General features: G+C 41.9%; 1 protein-coding gene across 1 annotated transcript; it reads right to left on the bottom strand.

The window, feature by feature from the left end:
- Positions 1 to 540: 540 nt before the first annotated feature.
- st7l (suppression of tumorigenicity 7 like) lies at positions 541 to 17,159 on the bottom strand. Its single transcript, XM_070959182.1, has 15 exons — positions 16,985 to 17,159; positions 16,468 to 16,550; positions 15,930 to 16,089; positions 15,796 to 15,850; positions 15,579 to 15,694; positions 15,249 to 15,327; positions 14,840 to 14,928; positions 14,370 to 14,470; positions 14,104 to 14,218; positions 13,912 to 13,984; positions 13,705 to 13,807; positions 6,536 to 6,686; positions 6,039 to 6,131; positions 5,741 to 5,880; positions 541 to 3,422 (listed from the first exon to the last, which is right to left on the bottom strand). Exons 1-15 carry the CDS (start codon positions 17,151 to 17,153, stop codon positions 3,327 to 3,329), a joined length of 1,623 nt encoding a protein of 540 aa, XP_070815283.1. The 5' UTR covers positions 17,154 to 17,159; the 3' UTR covers positions 541 to 3,326.
- Between the last annotated feature and the right edge of the window lie 1,557 nt (positions 17,160 to 18,716).

The following is an 18,716-nucleotide window of genomic DNA, read 5'->3' as shown; positions in this document are numbered from 1 at the left end:
CAGCCTGAAACCATGCTCTGGCACGGAGAGCAAACACTTGAGCATCCGTCAACAGTCCTCGATGGCAATTTTCATTACTGCTGCTCGCCACTTTAAGCATGAGTGTATGGAGTGTGATTATGGTACCGGTGGTTTACTGGGAACATGCCACGTAAAAGCATCTGCTGATGGTGGTGGAGTGGTGTAATCATAAAGATGGCCACGATGGCTCTTGGCTTTATATAGTCCAGGAGGAGCAGCAGGGTGGCAGAATGAGTCGTTTGTCCTTGAACAAGACAGCAGCTCCTTTTCAATACAGGAGTGATTTTGAAAGATGAAGGGAAATGAAATCCATCAGTATACTACAGCATAGTTTGCTTTGGAGATTATCAATTGTAATTGTTTTTGATCAGACAAAAATGTTCTTTACAGCCCCATTTTGTTTTGTCTGAGCGCAGGTACAAGCAAGTTTTCAGTGTCTACATATGAACTCAGAAAATACCAATTCAGAAAGCAGAGGGGCCCCGGAACAAAACAAAAACAAACACCACAGAAGGAAAATGCACAGAAAGAGTAATTTATTTTGAGTTTTGCTTTCAAACTCATCCAAGGGTAGTTACATCTGTTCAAACATTCCCCTGTCTTCAGCATGTGCTGTTACATTTTGGCTGCACGCTATTAGACATTTCAAGTGTCACAAACTTAAACAGACAAACATTACAGGTCAGAGTGAAATGTCAAACAGAATCTTTGCAGTTTAGAAACTGAAAATAAACTGGAATAACACACATTTTGTGCTGTTTTGTCATACCCAGCTTGTCATTTTCTACTTTTTCACAAGTATGTCTGCCATTGTTGCTCGGCTGCTCTATCTGGTAATTCCGTTATGAATCCAAATGTCTGAAGGCATCTATTTATCAGATTTGATCTGTCAAAGTTGAACAGAGTTGCCGCTGAACTTGAAATGCCAAATTGGTGTTTTATGATTTGATGTACTAAAAGGCACTTTGTCACTTGAGGAGTGGTCAGTATAATGTCACTTAAAGTACATCATGGGACATGAATTCCAAATTGTTGCAGCCACCAATAATGTAATAACTGTGTGGTAACAGTGTAGTAAACATGTCTGCCTTAAGTGGTTTGAAATGTAATAAATATGTTAATGTAATAAAAAGTTGGGACGATGTGGCATCATACTATCATCATCCTCGACTAAGTTGTTTAACATACTATACTTTGATCCGTAAATGTTTTCTTTTTTAATAAACCTCAATAATTAAAAGAATGTAAATTAAATTACATTTACAGGCTTTGTTACGATTTCAAACCAGGCACTGACAGGTTATTACATTATCAGCCAGTTTTCACTTAAAACTTTACAGCAAGGTAACAATGGTGTCTCAGCTTGTTTAGTTTGTTCAGACTCAAACCGGTTACAGCAGAATCAACACAAGTTCCCTTTCTGGCAAAATGAACAGACACAGTCAACATCTTTGTACACAGAAAGTAAAATAATTCTTACTTTGTACAATACATCTGTGCATGTCTGTTCATTCTACCCATTTTTCTGTTTCTCTGAGGGCTCATCGGGCTAAATGTCACTCATTAAAGAACTCTAATACAGTGTATTTAGAACTACTGTAACCTTGTGTATTTCAGCTGCGGTTACGTTACGTGTGCCAGCTGATTCCAAGTAGCTGCGTTTTGAAGCAAACATGAAGTTTCACAAAAAAGAAAAAAAAGAGAAAATGCAAATTAGATGCATTTCCATTGATTGGGCTGGAGCAAATGAGAGAGGAGAAAGGAGCAGTTTCGTCAGAAGTTTGCCATACAGGCTACTTTACACATGGTTGTAATGAAGAAGAAGAAGAAGAAGAAGAAGAAGAAGAAGAAGAAGAAGAAGAAGAAGAAGAAGAGGTTGCGAGCTGGAAACTAAACCAGTTGATTGCCAAATGCCAATAAACCTCAAAGAAGAGAAGGTATCGAATGCTTCATTACAAATCTGCCTCTGAATGGCTGGTACTCGATGCCTTCGTTGGTTGGGTTTAAGCACGAGGAGTGATGATTGGTTAGGGTTAGGGTAAGAATATCAGAGTAAGCAAATCAGAGACAGGGTAGGATTCGTATGTGTGTGTGGAACAACGAGGTCCACGCACACCGTTGCTTCTACCAGCCATCTTTTCAGGTGAAACAGCTCCCTCTTCTTCTTCTCTTGGAGCGGAAACAGCTGATCAATCATGTGAGTTCAACGTTCGCTACGACAGAACTTATTCAGAAAAGGTGTTTACATCTTCCCTTAAATGCATTTTCAAAAAAGGCAAAAACCATCTCAAGCAGGGGCGTAAAAACTTTTTTTGTGAAATTCAATATTCGATATACACGTAAAAACACGGCTCGTCTGACGACCGCCTCTTTCATTTTTGTTTGGCGACGGGAGAAACTGACCAACACGCTGACTTAAAACATTCTGCAGTGCAATCAGCACAAATGAGTTATGCCATGAAAGGCTCAACTGTGACCAGTGATGATCCCCTTACATCTCAATGTTGCAAGAGCCGCGGTTGCCCCAGTGATGTAGTGCTGAGGTGTCATGCCATGGTAACAACTGTTGAACTGCAGAGGCGTTGTATACACTGCAGGCACTTCGTGGCAGTAAATCACTGCTCTGTTTTTAGGAGGCCTTACAGACTTTTAAATCTGCCCCGCTGGATGTCTGCAGGGCACGGAGGGCTGAGATAGGACACATAGGCTCCTATCCCAAATGCCTGATGGGATCTTTCTGATGCGCATGAATAATTGAGCGGGGAAAAATATTCTACAAGAGACATCCATCATGTACATGTTTGTCTCTGCTTGCTGTTGTCAGTACCAAACTGGCTCAAACTCATCTCAGTAGACAGTTAGAGGAGCATTAAAAACATGCAGTTTCAGCTTTTTCATGACTCAGTTTATTACTGTGATGGAACAGAGGAGGACCTCTGAAAAATTCCTAATTTGATTTGTGTTCAAAAAATGTGCAGCCAGGCTTTGTGGGATACTTGAAAAACTTTAAATTGCTCAGTGCTAACATCATGACCAGCGAATGACCCTGTGAAATTGTTGCAAATGGTATTCACTAAATGTGGTCTTGGAAAAAGTGCTGGAACAGTGTGGGAGAGCATCTTAAGAGTGGTATTGGCGTGTTGATACAACCTCAGCTAACATAATCAGTAACAATGCAGCAAGTGGACGGTAATGCTGAAGACAGGAGAGCAAACACTTTTTGTCTGAGGGTTTGGAGTTGTATCGGGGTGTGTGTGTGTGTGTGTGTGTGTGTGTGTGTGTGTGGGTGGGTGTGTGAGATGGGGTCAGATCCGAGTCAGCTGGTGCCAAAAACTGGACGGCATGAAGCTTTCCATCTTGTCTGCAAAGAAACCCAGGGGTGCAAAGAGTGTGCTGAAGAACTGAAAGGAAGAAAGAGCACAATGAGCCTTCTGCTGAACCTCTTCCCACCCTTTCTCAGATAATGTTTAAGCAACACACTTCAATAAATCCACAATAGTTATGAAGTACTAAAACGATGTTATAGAACTTTTATATTCTGGGGTGAAACACTCCGTCATTTACCATAATTGTGACTCAAAAGGAAAGAGAAACTATTACTTTTGATTAAGAAAACTGAGGAGAAAGAAAAAGAGGTTAAACTGGAACCAATACTCCAATACAGTCCACCATAAACCTAAGTTTGAGGTGTTTCTAAGAGCATGCACCTGCACAGCCTGTTGTCCTGTCTGGAACCAGGACAGGTGTGCCTTTAGGAGGACTGATCTTGGTTTTGAGTTGCAGCAGGGCGGTTCACAGCTGAACATATTTACACATATAATCCAGAAGCTTTCCAGTACAAGGAAGAGAAAGCCAAAGCAGCGTTATCCGAGTTTTATCACTTTTGTTTGCAGAAACAGTGCTCACAGTCCAATATATTCACCATATCTGAGGATAAACTTTATATTATCCATGATTTAGATGTCAACACACTTTTATACATGAAATCAATCATGTTCATTCTTTTGGTTTCCCTTTCTGTCTCCAAGTAACAAACAGACGAAAGGAAATAGACCTTATCTGTTTTTTTTTCTTTTTACTTTTGTCACTAATCATTTATAGATAAAATTAGCAAAAGGCAAAAGATACTTAAAACTGGATGATCATTATCCTTTGAAACTGATTTATGATGTATGATCTAACAACAAGAGCGAAGACTCTCATAGGATAATCTGTCGTAATAAGACAAAATTACCATCACAAATGATGTATATTTTAACATTATTTGCTTATTTTTGATCATTATCACACATTGTTTCCCTGTACAAATTGTCATTTGTGACAATAGCAGGTAGCAACTGCATGAACCAATAGGATAACTCGATGGCTGGCACTCACACCAATCCATTATCATGAAAGGAGGTGAATGGATCTCCTATGCAACCACTGCACTTCCTGTTCAATGGACAGGGCTGTATTTGAAACTGTATTAACAAGTAATCCAAATGTATCTCAGCAGCACATTTTCACTATATTTTTATTTTCTTTTGTCAGTTATGAAATAGGAGCAATCACAATTTCGTGATTCTCTAACAAATCTGACAAACTCGTCTCAGGACTTTGAACCTGGAAGGAGAAACTCAACCACCTGTTTTTATGATCACCAGCCGTTTATATCCACTTAGATCTAAGATTAAGATCTAGGATTGGGTATGTGTATAATAGAGCATTTCAAATGCACATGATAGTGATTTAAGTAAGGTGGTAACAGCAAAATGTCTTCTAAAATATTACAATATGGTGTCTCTGAGAAACTACGTGAGGTGTGCTTGATACACTTGACACTTTAATAGTCTCATAAGTGGACATATCAGCCTGGCCAGACAAGTGCAAATCAAGTACTCCTCTAATCCCATTTAATATATGAAACATATTCAACTACTACGCTGTACATGTCTGCTATCCATAAATAAAAGGACAGGCAGGCTGCCACCGCCACCACCGTCCTGCCTTGTTCAAAAGCAGCAGAGTCAGAATAATCTGTTTTTCCTCAGAAGGCAGTGAAGACCTCTGTGTTCCCCCCTCAATGGATTTCATGCACTCCATGTGAACATTACACAAACCAGGCTTGGGGGCTGCTGTAAAAATCCTATCTGGACTCAATCTTTCCCATAACAAAAGGAAGAGCACTAGATGTTCTCTGTGGCCTTGTGTTTGCTACAAGTCTATATAGACAGGCCTTAATAAACAGGGTGACCATAAACAAAGGATTAGCCCAAGTAAGGAGTTTGCCAAACTGGCTAAAACAGATAACGCTTCCATAATAAATAAACAGTCAAAGGAAGCCATGCACGCCTTTAAAGTTTCTGAATCTATAAGGCTGGAAGCTACGCTGTTATGTTTGCTACGGTGATAAGCTCCATTATTCAGCTGTGGTCACTGATATCGTAGGTTGAACAGCTTGTTTTGGACAGACTCTACAGGCCTACGACTCCCATGAGCCTCCAGTGTTACTGTCAGTGATGGAAGGCAGCGATTACCACAGGGGTTAAAGGGTTCAGGTCACAAACAACATGTATTTAAAGCACAGATAGAAAAAAGACCCAATCAGAGATTAACCACTCAGCCAACTTACACACAAGTCTCAGTGAAGCTGGTGTGAAGACACAAAGCCGACTATCCGAATCAACATCTACATTTTAGCAACTTTTGAGGTGAGATGTGTAGTTTAGGTACTTACTGCTTTGGCAAAGACACCCATGAGTTCAGGGAACTGATGTGTGAGCATGGCCAGCATGGCAGTGAAAGAGCAAAGGCCTGCTGTGAAGAGGATGAAGAAGGGGAGCTCTTTCTTTGGGTACACAGACACCTCGTGGAACGCTGGAGCAGCAGCCAGAAAAACAAGTCATTACCAGGGCAGATAAAGAAGAAGAAAACACAATGGTCTAAATAACTAGAGGACAATTAATCACACAAACGAATTGGGAGCAATGGAGTACATTCATGGACTGCACGTAGGCTTTGGCTGCTGGACTTACAGGGCAGCAGTTCCCTATCTGCTGTTTCTGTGCATCCTGGGTAGGGGTAAAACAGGTGACCCTTCTCCAGTGGGTAGGGAATTATCCGGAAGGCTGTAAAGACAGACAAAGGTGCAAAGAGGAGGTTGAAGTAAGATGAAGAACAAACCAAATGTGACTTATCGGTACAGTGTTTAAAACAGCTGACACAATTTTCAGTAAATGGTTTAAGCAGCGGGATATTATACAGACTGACAAGATGCGAACATCCTAATAAAGTGTAACAATAACATTCCTCCTGTGCTTTGCGTGAGCGATGATCTCATCCCTGTATAATAACAAGCAGAGGATTTCTGTGGGTGTGCTGTGCATACAAGACCTATGACACACAATTTACAAATGAAGAGTAGCACATAGGGAAGATGCATCGGGTCTGTGATGGCTCGGCTCTTCACAACTGGAATGATAACAAATCCTTTACGTTAAACAAGAAAAGAAGAAGTGTTGGTGATACATACTGCCCTCCCAGGTGCAGTGTAGTAGGTTTAAGGCTCCCTCTGCCCTCTTCCAGTGCTGCAGGTGGAAGAAAGCATATGCCACTGCCTCGCTGTCACCCCTCTTCAAGATGTGCTCTGGAGGCAGAATCAGGCTCTTCATCTCCAATAAGTACTGCACACAGGAAGAGGAAGAAATACAAGAGCTCTGGTAAGTATACACCACAGTGCCTTGAGTGGCTAGTCTAGATTCAGCTATTAACAAGAGCAAATCTGCTCCATTTAGTTACTGTCCTCTGCCTCCAAAGCAGTCAGCTAAAGTGAGAACAAGCATGTTTTTTGTGAAATATTTCTATTGAGTACAGTTCTCTTGTCAACTCTGCCTCATAAATACTGTAACCATTGTCAGGTCCTTACACCACTTGAAGTCACACAAGATAGTTGCATACTACATGTCCAACAAAGTGGAACATGCAAAAAAGCACCTCAGCTGGCTCAGAGACTGGTGGGCTAAGATCAATACCACGTCCATCGTTTGCACTCATTTGGAAGCATTTGTTTCATGTCTTCGTACTCGAAATAAGACATTCAGTGAGGAAAAGAGGCCCAACTTTAATGAATATTTACATTACTACATTTAGCAGACAAAGAAGAGGCAAACATAAGCCTGAATTCTGCTGATGTAGGTTTTTTTCTGCCCCCTTGTGGCCAGAAATGAATTTGAGCAGCTTTAACGCTTTCATTCATATCTTCTGCTTGTTTTTCAGTCACCACTTCACTTATTCTATTGTGCAACTCCTCCCTGCGGACTGAAAACATATTTTCTTCATATGAGATATTTGTTGACGGCCTTATTTTGCAATTGTTCAAGGTGGGTGGGAAATGCTTTCCAAAGCTGTCCGAGTGTGTGTTATTGTTACAGTACAGTACGTTCATTCCATGAATGTGTAACACCCCCCGCTCACCCCTCCTCTCTTTCCCTCCTGTGTAAGTTTGTCCCAGTGAGTCAGTAGGTTCACTGTGCTGACAAAGGCCCACATCCCAGAGTTACAACCTATAGAACAGGTATGCTGTCTGAGATAACAGCGAACGAGCATCTCGAAATAACAACATGAGCATACTGTGTACTGCAATTTACAGGATATTTTTGATCAAGCTCAGTCCATGGATAAGTCATTAAGGTGTATATTGACTTTGATGAACCTGCCACTCTATGCTCTTTATGTCTGTGGTGTCCAGTGTGGCATGAGTCTGTGTTAAACAAAGCCCATGTGCGGGACTGGGGCCCCCTGGGCTGGATTCCCAGGCAGCCAGCTTCACAGCGCTCTGGATCTCAGACTGACACTTTGGGAAGGTTACCCCACAGCTAATCCTGTCTAATCCCTTCCATGGTCACAGGCTCAGCCAGCCAGCCATCCATCCATCTAACCAGCCAGACCATGCTGCTTCACCCATCTCCCCCTGCCTTACCCTCTTTCTCCGCTCTCGCCCTCATGATCACAGCAGACTCTTCGACCTGGCTCTTCCCCGTGTTTTGCCAATCCTCATTCATGCTCCTTTAGCTTTCAAAATATGAGCCTGGATCCCAGGACTCAGACTGGTTACCTGCTTCACTTAGTTCGGTGGGTCGGTCATTCAGACCACTTTGGCAAAGACTGAAATAATAGTTATTGGGTGGATTGTTGTGAAATTTGGCACATTCATGTTCTCCTTTGGATAAATTGTAAGAACTCTGATGATCCCTTTTTTTCCTCTAATGTCATCATCAGTTCATATTTTCAATTGGTCCAATACTTTGGTTTATGATCAAATACCTGCAAAACGACTGACAATGCAAAACTGTACTTTGTGTTTGGTGCTAATTAGCTAATTGTATCATGTTAGCACATTGGGGGAGGGGGTGTTGCCTTCAGTTCCAGAGACATCGTGATGTATCGCAGATGATTCTCTTGCAATATATCAAATATCGCAGAATCACTGTATCGTGATACTGTTATTATTGTGGCCAAGTACGGCATCATATTGTGAGTCACTCTGTGATCCCCACCCCCGTTGGTGTTGTTATTTAGAGCAGTGGTTCCCAACCTGGGGTCCACGCCCCCCACTGGGGGGCACCAGAGATCACAAGGGGTCCGCACAATTTTATCTGCGCTGAGGTTACCAAAATTTTATTTGTTCACATTAAATGTATAAAATCCCAACAACACACCCAATTGGATAAGAACAAAAACCTACAACTGCTGTTTATTTTTGCAAATAAAAGTCTGACACAGGCAAGGGGGGCTTCAAGGAAAAAAGGTTGGGAACCACTGATTTAGAGCATGTTAGCATACTGATGTTAGCATTTAGCTCAAAGCACCACACTGTACCAACCTCACAGCACTGTGAGCATGGCTGTAGATGTTTAGACTTGTTTCTAACTGTCCTGACCTTCACACACACACACACACACACACACACACACACACACACACACACACACACACACACACACACACACACACACACACACACACACACACCCGCTTGAACAAAACCACATTACTGCTAATCTGCAGTTACTCATCCTCCTTTTCCTCTCACTTCCACTGTCTGATAATGGTGCACACTCATGTCAACTGAATAATAATAATAACTGAATAATACTGTCCTCTTTATCACATGTTCAAACTGTCCCTGTGCTGCGGCCATATTCATTAAATATATCTGTATATCCTGCTCTGTCCTGACCATTTGCCAGGCGGCATGCTGTCTGTTCCTCACTCGCCACCCTCTGAATCTCTCACCCTCCCATCAAGCACGCAACCACCCAACAGGTGTAAACCCTCCACTCAACCATTCTAGTAAACTGTCCTGTCTTCTAGCCTCTTTCCATCCCAACATCCACCGCAGTCATTACAACGATCGGCAGCCAGAGGCAACCAGAAGCTGCTTGTTTGCCCTTCTCACTTATCCTGTCTGACTTACTTAAATCAGCTCTCTCTCTGCTCCAGCCAAGACATCTGACTGTCCACCTTCATCCTCCTCACCAGTTCGGCCTCCTTTCTTCTGAGTGCGAACCTTTCACCATTCCCCACACCCCCGGCTGTAGCGCTGAGGCAGCCAGCCAGCTCAAGAGGAAACCTAACACCTCTCTGTTGTACAGCACAACACAACTGCCACAACTGATAAAATAGCATGGATTTTATTTAACACATGCATGGGGCCCAATCTTGAACTTCACATTTGATCATTTTGATGTGTTTAGTATGTTATTTTGGTTAAAACTGGACATTTGACAGATAACGGTAAATACTTTACAGTTCTACACATATTTCTACCTCTTTATTGGTCTGTTGTTAATAAAGAACCACCACTATATGTGGCACCCATGTAGGTCTGGGTCCTCTTGTGTTTTAAGATTAAGATTAACCATTTAGAGAGGCTGGCTGCTCAGCTGTCCTTCCTCGCATGCCACGGCATTAGACCTGGTGACACCTCAGTCCTCTGTGCTGGCCTACCCCCACCCCATTCTTCGGTCTGCTTCTCCACTCCCCGTCACCTCTTTGATGAAGGGATTGAGTTTCATGTGTTCTGCTTTTATCCCTGGGTAGTCATAAGCCCAGAGCATAACTCATAAACTGCCTTCTGATTCTAATCTGCAGCACTCTGCCTCCCACAATGGCACACACAGGCAACAATGACATCAGCCTTGTAGTTGCTCCATAAGGGTCAGACAAACATACCGTGAAAGAACATTAAGACAAACAGGTGCTGGGGTTATAAATGCAAACAAAGATTAAGAATTTCATACAGTCAGTAAACACTGCTACTTCAGCCTCCACTGAGAGACCGGACAGTGGCAGAAAACTCACAGCGTTTATACCTCCCCCCTTTTCCTTGACTGCATCAAACCTCATCCATCTTAATCCAGAACAAACCCAGGACTGCTTCTCTGTCTCAATTTACAAACCAAAAAGCCAATTTCAGATGTAAACCAAGCAAAGGTCCGCATTTTTGAGCCACGACAGGCATGCAGATGAGACCACGTCAACCAGAATGGGGTGAGATGAGAAACTGCCTTCTAAAGTGGAGCAAACTAGCAAGGTAGATGGGATCAGGTGACCCAGGCGGCTTCAAAATGAAATGTGCATGAACTGAAGTGGTCGTGTAAATGAACGGCAGATTCAGATAGCAGGAACACTTGATCAGCCGTCCAAGCATCAGGCAAACTGTCAGTTTCTTAACCACAGCTGATTAGAATGGACGGACAGATGGAGAAAAGAGTGGAGGAGGAGGAGAAAGGGGAGGAGGATAAATAGAGAAGGACAAGAAGATGAAGAGAGGAAAACAAAAATGAACAAAGGGGAGGAGGATGAATGGAGAAGGACAAGAGGATAGGGAAAAAGGGGTCATGTGATAGGAGGGCAGCACTGAAACAGACTGAAACATGTGTGGATGTGGATTTAATGTGTGTGCGTGTAGCTTTTTATGAGCAGTTTGAATTAGCTCATGTGACGTAGCCTAGCATGATATTCATATGTAATCTCCATGGCATGCTTGATAACACACCCACACACGTAATGCTTGACCCAGCATTGTGCATTCACTGTTGGCCACTGGGCTGATTTTTGACCTGTTTACATTCACAGAAACACACATTCACACCTGGAAAGGTACCCCGGACAACCCCTGTCTGATCTGTTGAGCAGTTCAACTGGAGAAATTTGGGGTCAAAGTTCTCTCTCAAGGTCACCTGAGTGCTGGTAATGAGGGCGGAGACAATCAGATTTATCCTTCTGGTCCAGAGGCCCAACTGGCAACCATCCTGACACATGACGATTTCTTTACACTTACTACACGGCAGCCAACGGATACAAGGATGACGGATGAGAAACTTAGAAAAAAACACTAACACACGGATTTGCCAAAGCTGCTCTCCTCTGCTTGTTCCAGTTCAGTGCAACAGAAGTATCTGGTACAGCTTCTCTATAGCAACACAAACACACACACAAGCTTTGTTATTGAGTCACCTTTGATGCATCTCCTGGCACCTTACACTGACAGAGTTTTTTCATTAATATCTTGCTTAATTATTATTTCTTTTTGCTCGTAACGTATATGAGGATATAACTTGAAATGATATGGGACTCACTGTTTCCCTTTGAAAACGCCACTACGCTCAGGAAAACGTTTTGCTATGACGCTTCAGAATTATCTTGGGAAACACATTTATTCGCCTTCTTGTCGAGAGTCAGATGAGAAGACTGATACCACTCTGAGTGTGCAGCAAATACGAAGCTGCAGCCACTAGCTGGTTAGCTTATCTTAGCATTAGCATAAAAAACTGTCAATTTCAACAAAAACATGTTATGGTTTTAAGAAGGGTTATGGGCCTGAATGAAACAGCACAAAAAACCACTACATGCTATTCATACACTTTTGCTCCAGTCTTCATGCTAAGCTAAGCTAACGGGCTGCTGATGGTAGACTATATCAAGCACACAGACACAGAGTGGTATCACGCTTCTCATCTGACTCTCTGCAGAAGCAAATACGTGTATTTCCAAAAATGTCAAACTATCCCTCTGGCCGATTCTAACATTATGTTTATGGCTATAACAAAGCTGCATGATATAAGCAACTTATGGATAGCTCATCAGAATCAGCCACGCCTTCTCAATCAGGTCATGCTGAAGAAGAAGAAGAAAAAGAAGAGCAAAGATTCACTTAAATCTACAGCAGAGGACAGAACTTTTGGGCAAAAGCCCTTTGCAGATCCTACTTTAAGGGGCAACAGGCCAGCCCGTGTCTAAAAAGGCTACGGTCACAGGTGCACTCATCATTCAGACTTACCAGACAACACAAAGCAACGACCCCCCCCATCCCAACAGTCAAATGCTGAAAGATGAGCCCATCAATAATCCTCTGTGAAAGGTGTCTTACAAATTTCACAATGTCATTTAACGATTCACCTAAACCCACAGAAGTCATTTTAATAAAGCTGGCACTGATAGCCGACATCAGCCTCTCTTGTTGGACTCAAACGGGGGATGAGGGAACATGAGAGGATAAGAAACGGGATGAGGGTACGTGATGAGAGGAGAGAGGATGGCCGCCTCTGGGCACTGTGGGGAGGGAGCAGTTGGAAAGACACTGAAGATGAGGGCCCTCACTTTAAAATCAAAGGCTGGATCAAAGTGCTGGCTGACGCTCCCCCTTCCAACCACACACACACACACACACACACACACACACACACACACACACACACACACACACACACACACACACACACACACACACACACACACACACAAACACTGAGTCTCTTTCTCTCTCTCAGAAAAGGAGTGCATGAGATGAAACAACACCACACTACAAAGGCTAAACTGAGACAAAACTCTGCTGCATCTAGCTGTGTATGACTCTGTGTGCATGTGTGACATTTAATCCTGTGGGAACTGATGTGAAAGCCCGGAGAGATATCCTGTTGTAGTCCTGTAGTCCTCCCTGGTTCAGCTGTACATAAAGCTGCTCAATTATGCAAAATTGTGACCAATCTGTCTTACACTTCCAGTTTTTCTTGGGACCCAAATCTGAAATTCAGACTAAACTACCTGTAAAAAGACATGATGCACGTCTGAGTCCTAAAATACTGCATTGTCTTGTAACAGTAGTATGATTACGCCCATCAAATATACAGCAGTATCCCATTAATTTGATTAATAAAAACAAAAAAAATCATCATCAAAATCACTGATCTGGACAAAGAATAAACAAATAGAGATATAAAAACAAGGTTTAGGGTCTAAATCTGCTACTACAGGTCTGATAAAATGAAAGATGAGCAACTGTATTCAGACCTATACTGACACCTGCTGGTGAGCCAGTATACAGCATGTCTAACAAAGAAGATGCTCCGTTTTTAAGTTGCACCACCTGTTACTGCCAACATAACTCACCTTTGATTGTCCGACTGAGCGTTTACCTGCATGTTTCGCCTGTTTGTTCTGCGTGTCATGTGACACTGAGATGGGATTAAAAAAATCTACCCACAGCACTCACAGCACAGCGGCTGCATGGATGAAAATATACAGTATTTTAACGTATGAATCAATCAACTGACAATATCACACCCTTAATTGATTGGCGGGCTTTCACAGGCCGCAACCGTCAGAGACTACGTGTCACCCATGAGTGTAACGACTGACCTTTGGCACATGTGGATTGAATTCAACGGCTCTGTGTATGGCCTCCACAGCGTTAATCTCTGCTGTGCTTAGCCCTCGCCGTGACGCGGCCTCTGGAGAGAACCTGAGACAGAAACAGCTCATACAGAACACTGCTCACAAAGTCATTCAACGCTGCTGTTAGTGCAGCCATATAAAACAAGTGCAGTTCAATGGCGTGCAACATACTTATCTGATACAGCCCGTGCTTTCAACAGCGCAGATGTGTAGCATATAGTGGCTGATTTTGGCAAGCTGATGTCTACAATGGCAGAAGAAATTGGGGTCATGTCACATGTCACATGTCACAAGTCATACGTTTCCAAGCTAACCTCTGTCCAAACTTCAGGAAAATGACATTTTTATTGGGTCTTGGCTTACCGTCATATTTGGCAAGGACTGCTTGGACATCAGCGTATGCCTGAAGCTCTAGAAGTGCCTCCAAGAGGTTTTCGTGTATATTTAACATTCCCAACAGCGGGAACTCCTTCATTAACTGTAAAGAGATAAGATCCCATACATTACTGCTATTACTGTACTGCTTCTGTTTTAAATACAGCAAACATGTTGCCTCTGCAGTGGCATGAGTGATTTGACTAACTGCACACTGCAGCATTACGAGGTGCACATCTTTGACGGAAACTCACATCTCTCATCATTTTTACTGCTTCTTTGATCCGTCCCAGCTTGCGTGCACACATTGCCAGTCTGCGTTTAATGTACACCAGTAAGTTGATATCTTTTCCAGCTGTGGAGGCAAACAGAAAATATAAAGCACTTAATGTAGAAAACATTAATAAGACAGAAAGTCTTCTAAATAGACCTCAGACCCAAATAGCAGCGTCACACTACGTCCTGCGGTCTTCTGTAGAAGACAACCACTGACGGAATATTTTGCTTGTGATTACCTCCTTCATCACAGGTGGGTGTGGACAGATGTTGTCTGCTCTACTTCATGTGTGATGTGGAGTTGCACAACAGTGCACTCTCAAGTGATGCACTGCACAGGGTGCGGCAAAGTATGTCGCACAAGCAGGATTCAAAGTGGGCGTAGTTACTCATCAACTAGTTGGCTATTGTCCTACTGTCATCAAGGTAAATTCAAATGCATTCTTACCGATGCTTAATGCTTTTTTGAAGAGGCGTTCAGCTTCTGTGATAGTTGTGGCTTCTTCCTCTGCCAGGAGCACGTAGGCTGCAGCACATCTGCACACACACGCAGATGTAAGACACAAAGGGGCAGATTTTCAACAGCCCATACATACAACATTATATTTTCCTGTCATACAGAAAGACAATAGAAATGTCCGCAAACACGTCAAAAACACAATGCAACCAAGGCAATAATTCGAGTGTGTAAGCGCCCATAAAAAGGCCACAATATGATTATATTAATGCATTGACCTTCTTAATGTATTGTATGTATTACTAAGAGCATTACAACAGTACTGAAGAAAATACAGTATTATGTTCATAGATACAATATTTATGGAGAGAATATGTAACTGTGTTGGAGCAGGACTCACTCGTGATTCATTTCTATGGCCTGGTAAGCTGCTCTGATCCTGGCCTGAGGGTTTCTCTCTCTCCAGGCTTTCTGCATCACTGTAACGAGACGATGAACTCAAGCATATAACACATTTTACCTTAAAGTCCTGACATGTTTCATTGCATACGTCCGAGCCAAAAAACTCCACAGCAAAAAAACAGAAAGCACTTCAATGTGAATATCTACACGGAGCCAGAGAACCAGATCTCTGCCAAGGAAATATGCCAGCAGTCGTTTATATCACATCTCTGATTTCTGATCTACTCATCAAACTGGGGATTTTTGTTTGTAGACGATTAAAACTCACCAGCATCTTCTGGCCTTAACTGCGGAGTGTCTCCTGTAAAGAAGGTCTGATGGTCTTGAGCAGACAAGTTCATATCATAGTATGTTAAGGGTTCCTTCCCTGTTACCCAGGTGTATCTGCAGAGCACAGTTTCACATGATGAACAATTCATTTGAAGTACTACTAGATGCATTCAACACCGCTAAATCTGAATTACATGTCTGAAATTCACACATACCTGTTGTATTCTGCTCCTCTGAACAGATTCAAAGGGTTCCTCCAGACCTTACACTCTACCAAAAGGACGACATTGTTATTGGTGTTTGTAATATGAGCAGTATTAGTTTGCAGTTCTATCGTATACGTATTTACCTGACACACTGGGCCTCGGCTCTGCCTCTCCATTGACTGATGTGAACAGACCGGTGGAGGAGCTGCTCTCCACTCCACCCAGGAGAGGACGCAGGTGGCTCACTGACACTTGTTCAATGAACGAGGTCCCATATTTACGGAAATACCACCACTCAAATATCTGTGGTGAGAACACATATGGTGGCAGCGGGTTTTACAAAAAATATGTAAGACAATGAATACTCGAGTTATGCCTTAGTTGCAATTGCTTAACTCCACTTAAACTATCTGTCCATCTTCTAGACAACATGTAATTTCTATGACTGCAGTAGACCAAAGGCTGCTATTGATGTTCCTCAATGCACCGGGTTTCATTAGCCTTGCATTAAATAGTAAAGCTTCCACTCATGTGTCCAATATCAGCATCCTAAATAGGAATTTAAAATATAAGAAGTTGTAGCTAAATGTGTCAGCTCAGCAGCCTGCAAGTACATCTAATTTTGTGTGAATATTTATCATGTATTCCATCGTGTGAGGAATAATGAAGGCGATAACTCACAAGGATGAGTCCAGAGATGAGAGAGGAGGTTCCAGTGAGCGCCACATAAAATTTGGGGGTCAGTGTATTCAAAAACACTGAGGCTGAAAGCAGAGGGAAAAGGAGACAGTAAATTTAGTGCCATAATGCAACCAAAACTCTGAAAGGTTAGTGTCCTCTGCTCTGACCTGCAACTACAAACAACCAGGGCTGACCTGCCGGCAGAGGGTTCAGTTCAGCAGGCGACATGCAGCCACATACAGTGAGTTATCTCGATTAAATGATGATCAGAGGCACACTTGACAACACAACAATAAACTACTCATTTTTGACTACATGCAAGATACGCTGCTGTTAAAAAATAATACAGCCAGGAGCTGGTGATAGATATTTAAAGACTCGACATAACTCAAACCAGAAAGTCGCCTCTTTTATGCTCGAATCAGTCAGACAACGAGCTGTCAAACCAGCAGCTCCCGTTTGCTGCCAGCTAAACCCGAAGGCTAACAATAGCTAGCTAGCAGTTGCATTAATTCACCTGAGGTAAGAGTTTCCTGCAGTTTCAGGGGGCTCCACAGGACGTATATCATGATCAGCACCATGCCGAACCAAATGAAGCACACGTAAGTCCATGACCAAGAGAGCCAAGACTTTAATTTCTCTGTAAATCCGAGAGATTGGGGATTACTGCCAGCGGTGTCCTCCATGTTTCTCCGGATGCCTGTAAACAGAGGAGTCACGTGACCACGAAGTAAGAGGAGTTTTATTTTGAAATCTCAAAAATCCATTTCCGGGGAAAATATAGTCGTGGTTTGGTTCGCGAGTACTGTCGTTTACTCACCATCGAAACTAAATGAAATAATATATAATCATATAAATGACAAATGTCACATAAATCAAAGCTTCCAGCTGTCTGTTGAGACTCAGAAACGTTCAAAAAACGACAAAAATGTAAACAATAAAAATAGGTTATGCGAAATGAGAGATCATCTAACTCTAAATTCACGGAGTAATATCGTAGTAAAAAGGAAGTAGGCTACTGTACTGTAGCAGGAGTGAGAACATCGAGTATACATGCTGCATATACTGTACGTGCTACCATATACTTGTAAGTGTGCATTAGAAAGAATAATATAGTACTTTAAACCCCACTAATTCATCCACGACAGTATCGTTGTGAAAAGTTTTATTTTATATATATAAAAAGTTTTAGCTCCATCTCCACCAGCTATGATATTAAAATACTTGTTATATCTGAAACTGGGCCATTGAGTACATACTTTTACTCCTGATACTTTATACCTTGCTTCTTTTTTTCTTTTTTTTTTTTTTAATTTTATTTCTGTACTTCTACTTATGCAACTTTTTGGTAAGTAAGAGGTCTGAGTACTTCTTCCACCACTCCTTTTAATATTAGGCCTAATATCATCTAGCTTATAATCATCTGGATTGTTTATGATCATTTTTTGTTTAATCATTAAGTCATCTTTTTAAAAAGTGCACATGATGTATTCAAATTGCTTGTTTTGTGTGGGCAACAGTCTAAATCCAGAAGACATTAAATATATAATAACACAAAATGCAGAAGAGGGACAAATCCTCACATTTGAGAAGCTGGACACAATGATGTTTGGTATTTTTGTTCAATAACTAATTGACTAAGAATGAATTGATTATTAAATTTGATGGCGATTAAGTTTCTGTTGATTAACAGATCAACTATACAAGCACTACTTAGCAGAATATAACATTAATGATAGATATTTTGCAATGATGCAGTGACTTTTCCTAAGGCCATGGTAAATTGTAATCAAATGAATCTAAAAAATATTAATTTCCTGCACATCGAGTTTTGTTTGAAAGCTGTATTCGCCTCCCCTCATGTGAACCACAGGCTTGTTGATGGACTTTGAGCTCTTGGGGATATTTTCTGACATTCATCATCTCAACTACAGCCACGATTCTGTGCCCATTTTAGCCTGTACTACTATTTATGACCAGTAAGTGGGGCCATTAGAACATTAATGTATTCACGTCCGTTGCCGTCTGCTGACTGGAGGTGGAGACAACGTTCGGTTTGGTTTAATTCCTCGTAGCCTTTAAATCATTACAATACTTAGAAATTTGTGTTTTCAGATATGCCAGTGAACTCTTTCATTTTGAACCTGCAAATATTTATATATTTGATATATCCAGGACTGATAGTTTGATTCAAATGTGCTCAAATTGCCAATCACTGTACATTCAGTACTCTCTGCACCATGTTTTAA

This window comes from Chaetodon trifascialis, chromosome 3, assembly GCF_039877785.1.
Source record: "Chaetodon trifascialis isolate fChaTrf1 chromosome 3, fChaTrf1.hap1, whole genome shotgun sequence".
In the NCBI taxonomy this organism is placed as follows: Eukaryota; Metazoa; Chordata; class Actinopteri; order Chaetodontiformes; family Chaetodontidae; genus Chaetodon; species Chaetodon trifascialis.
Note: the sequence above shows the minus strand (reverse complement) of the source record. Positions and strands in the feature narration are given on the sequence as shown.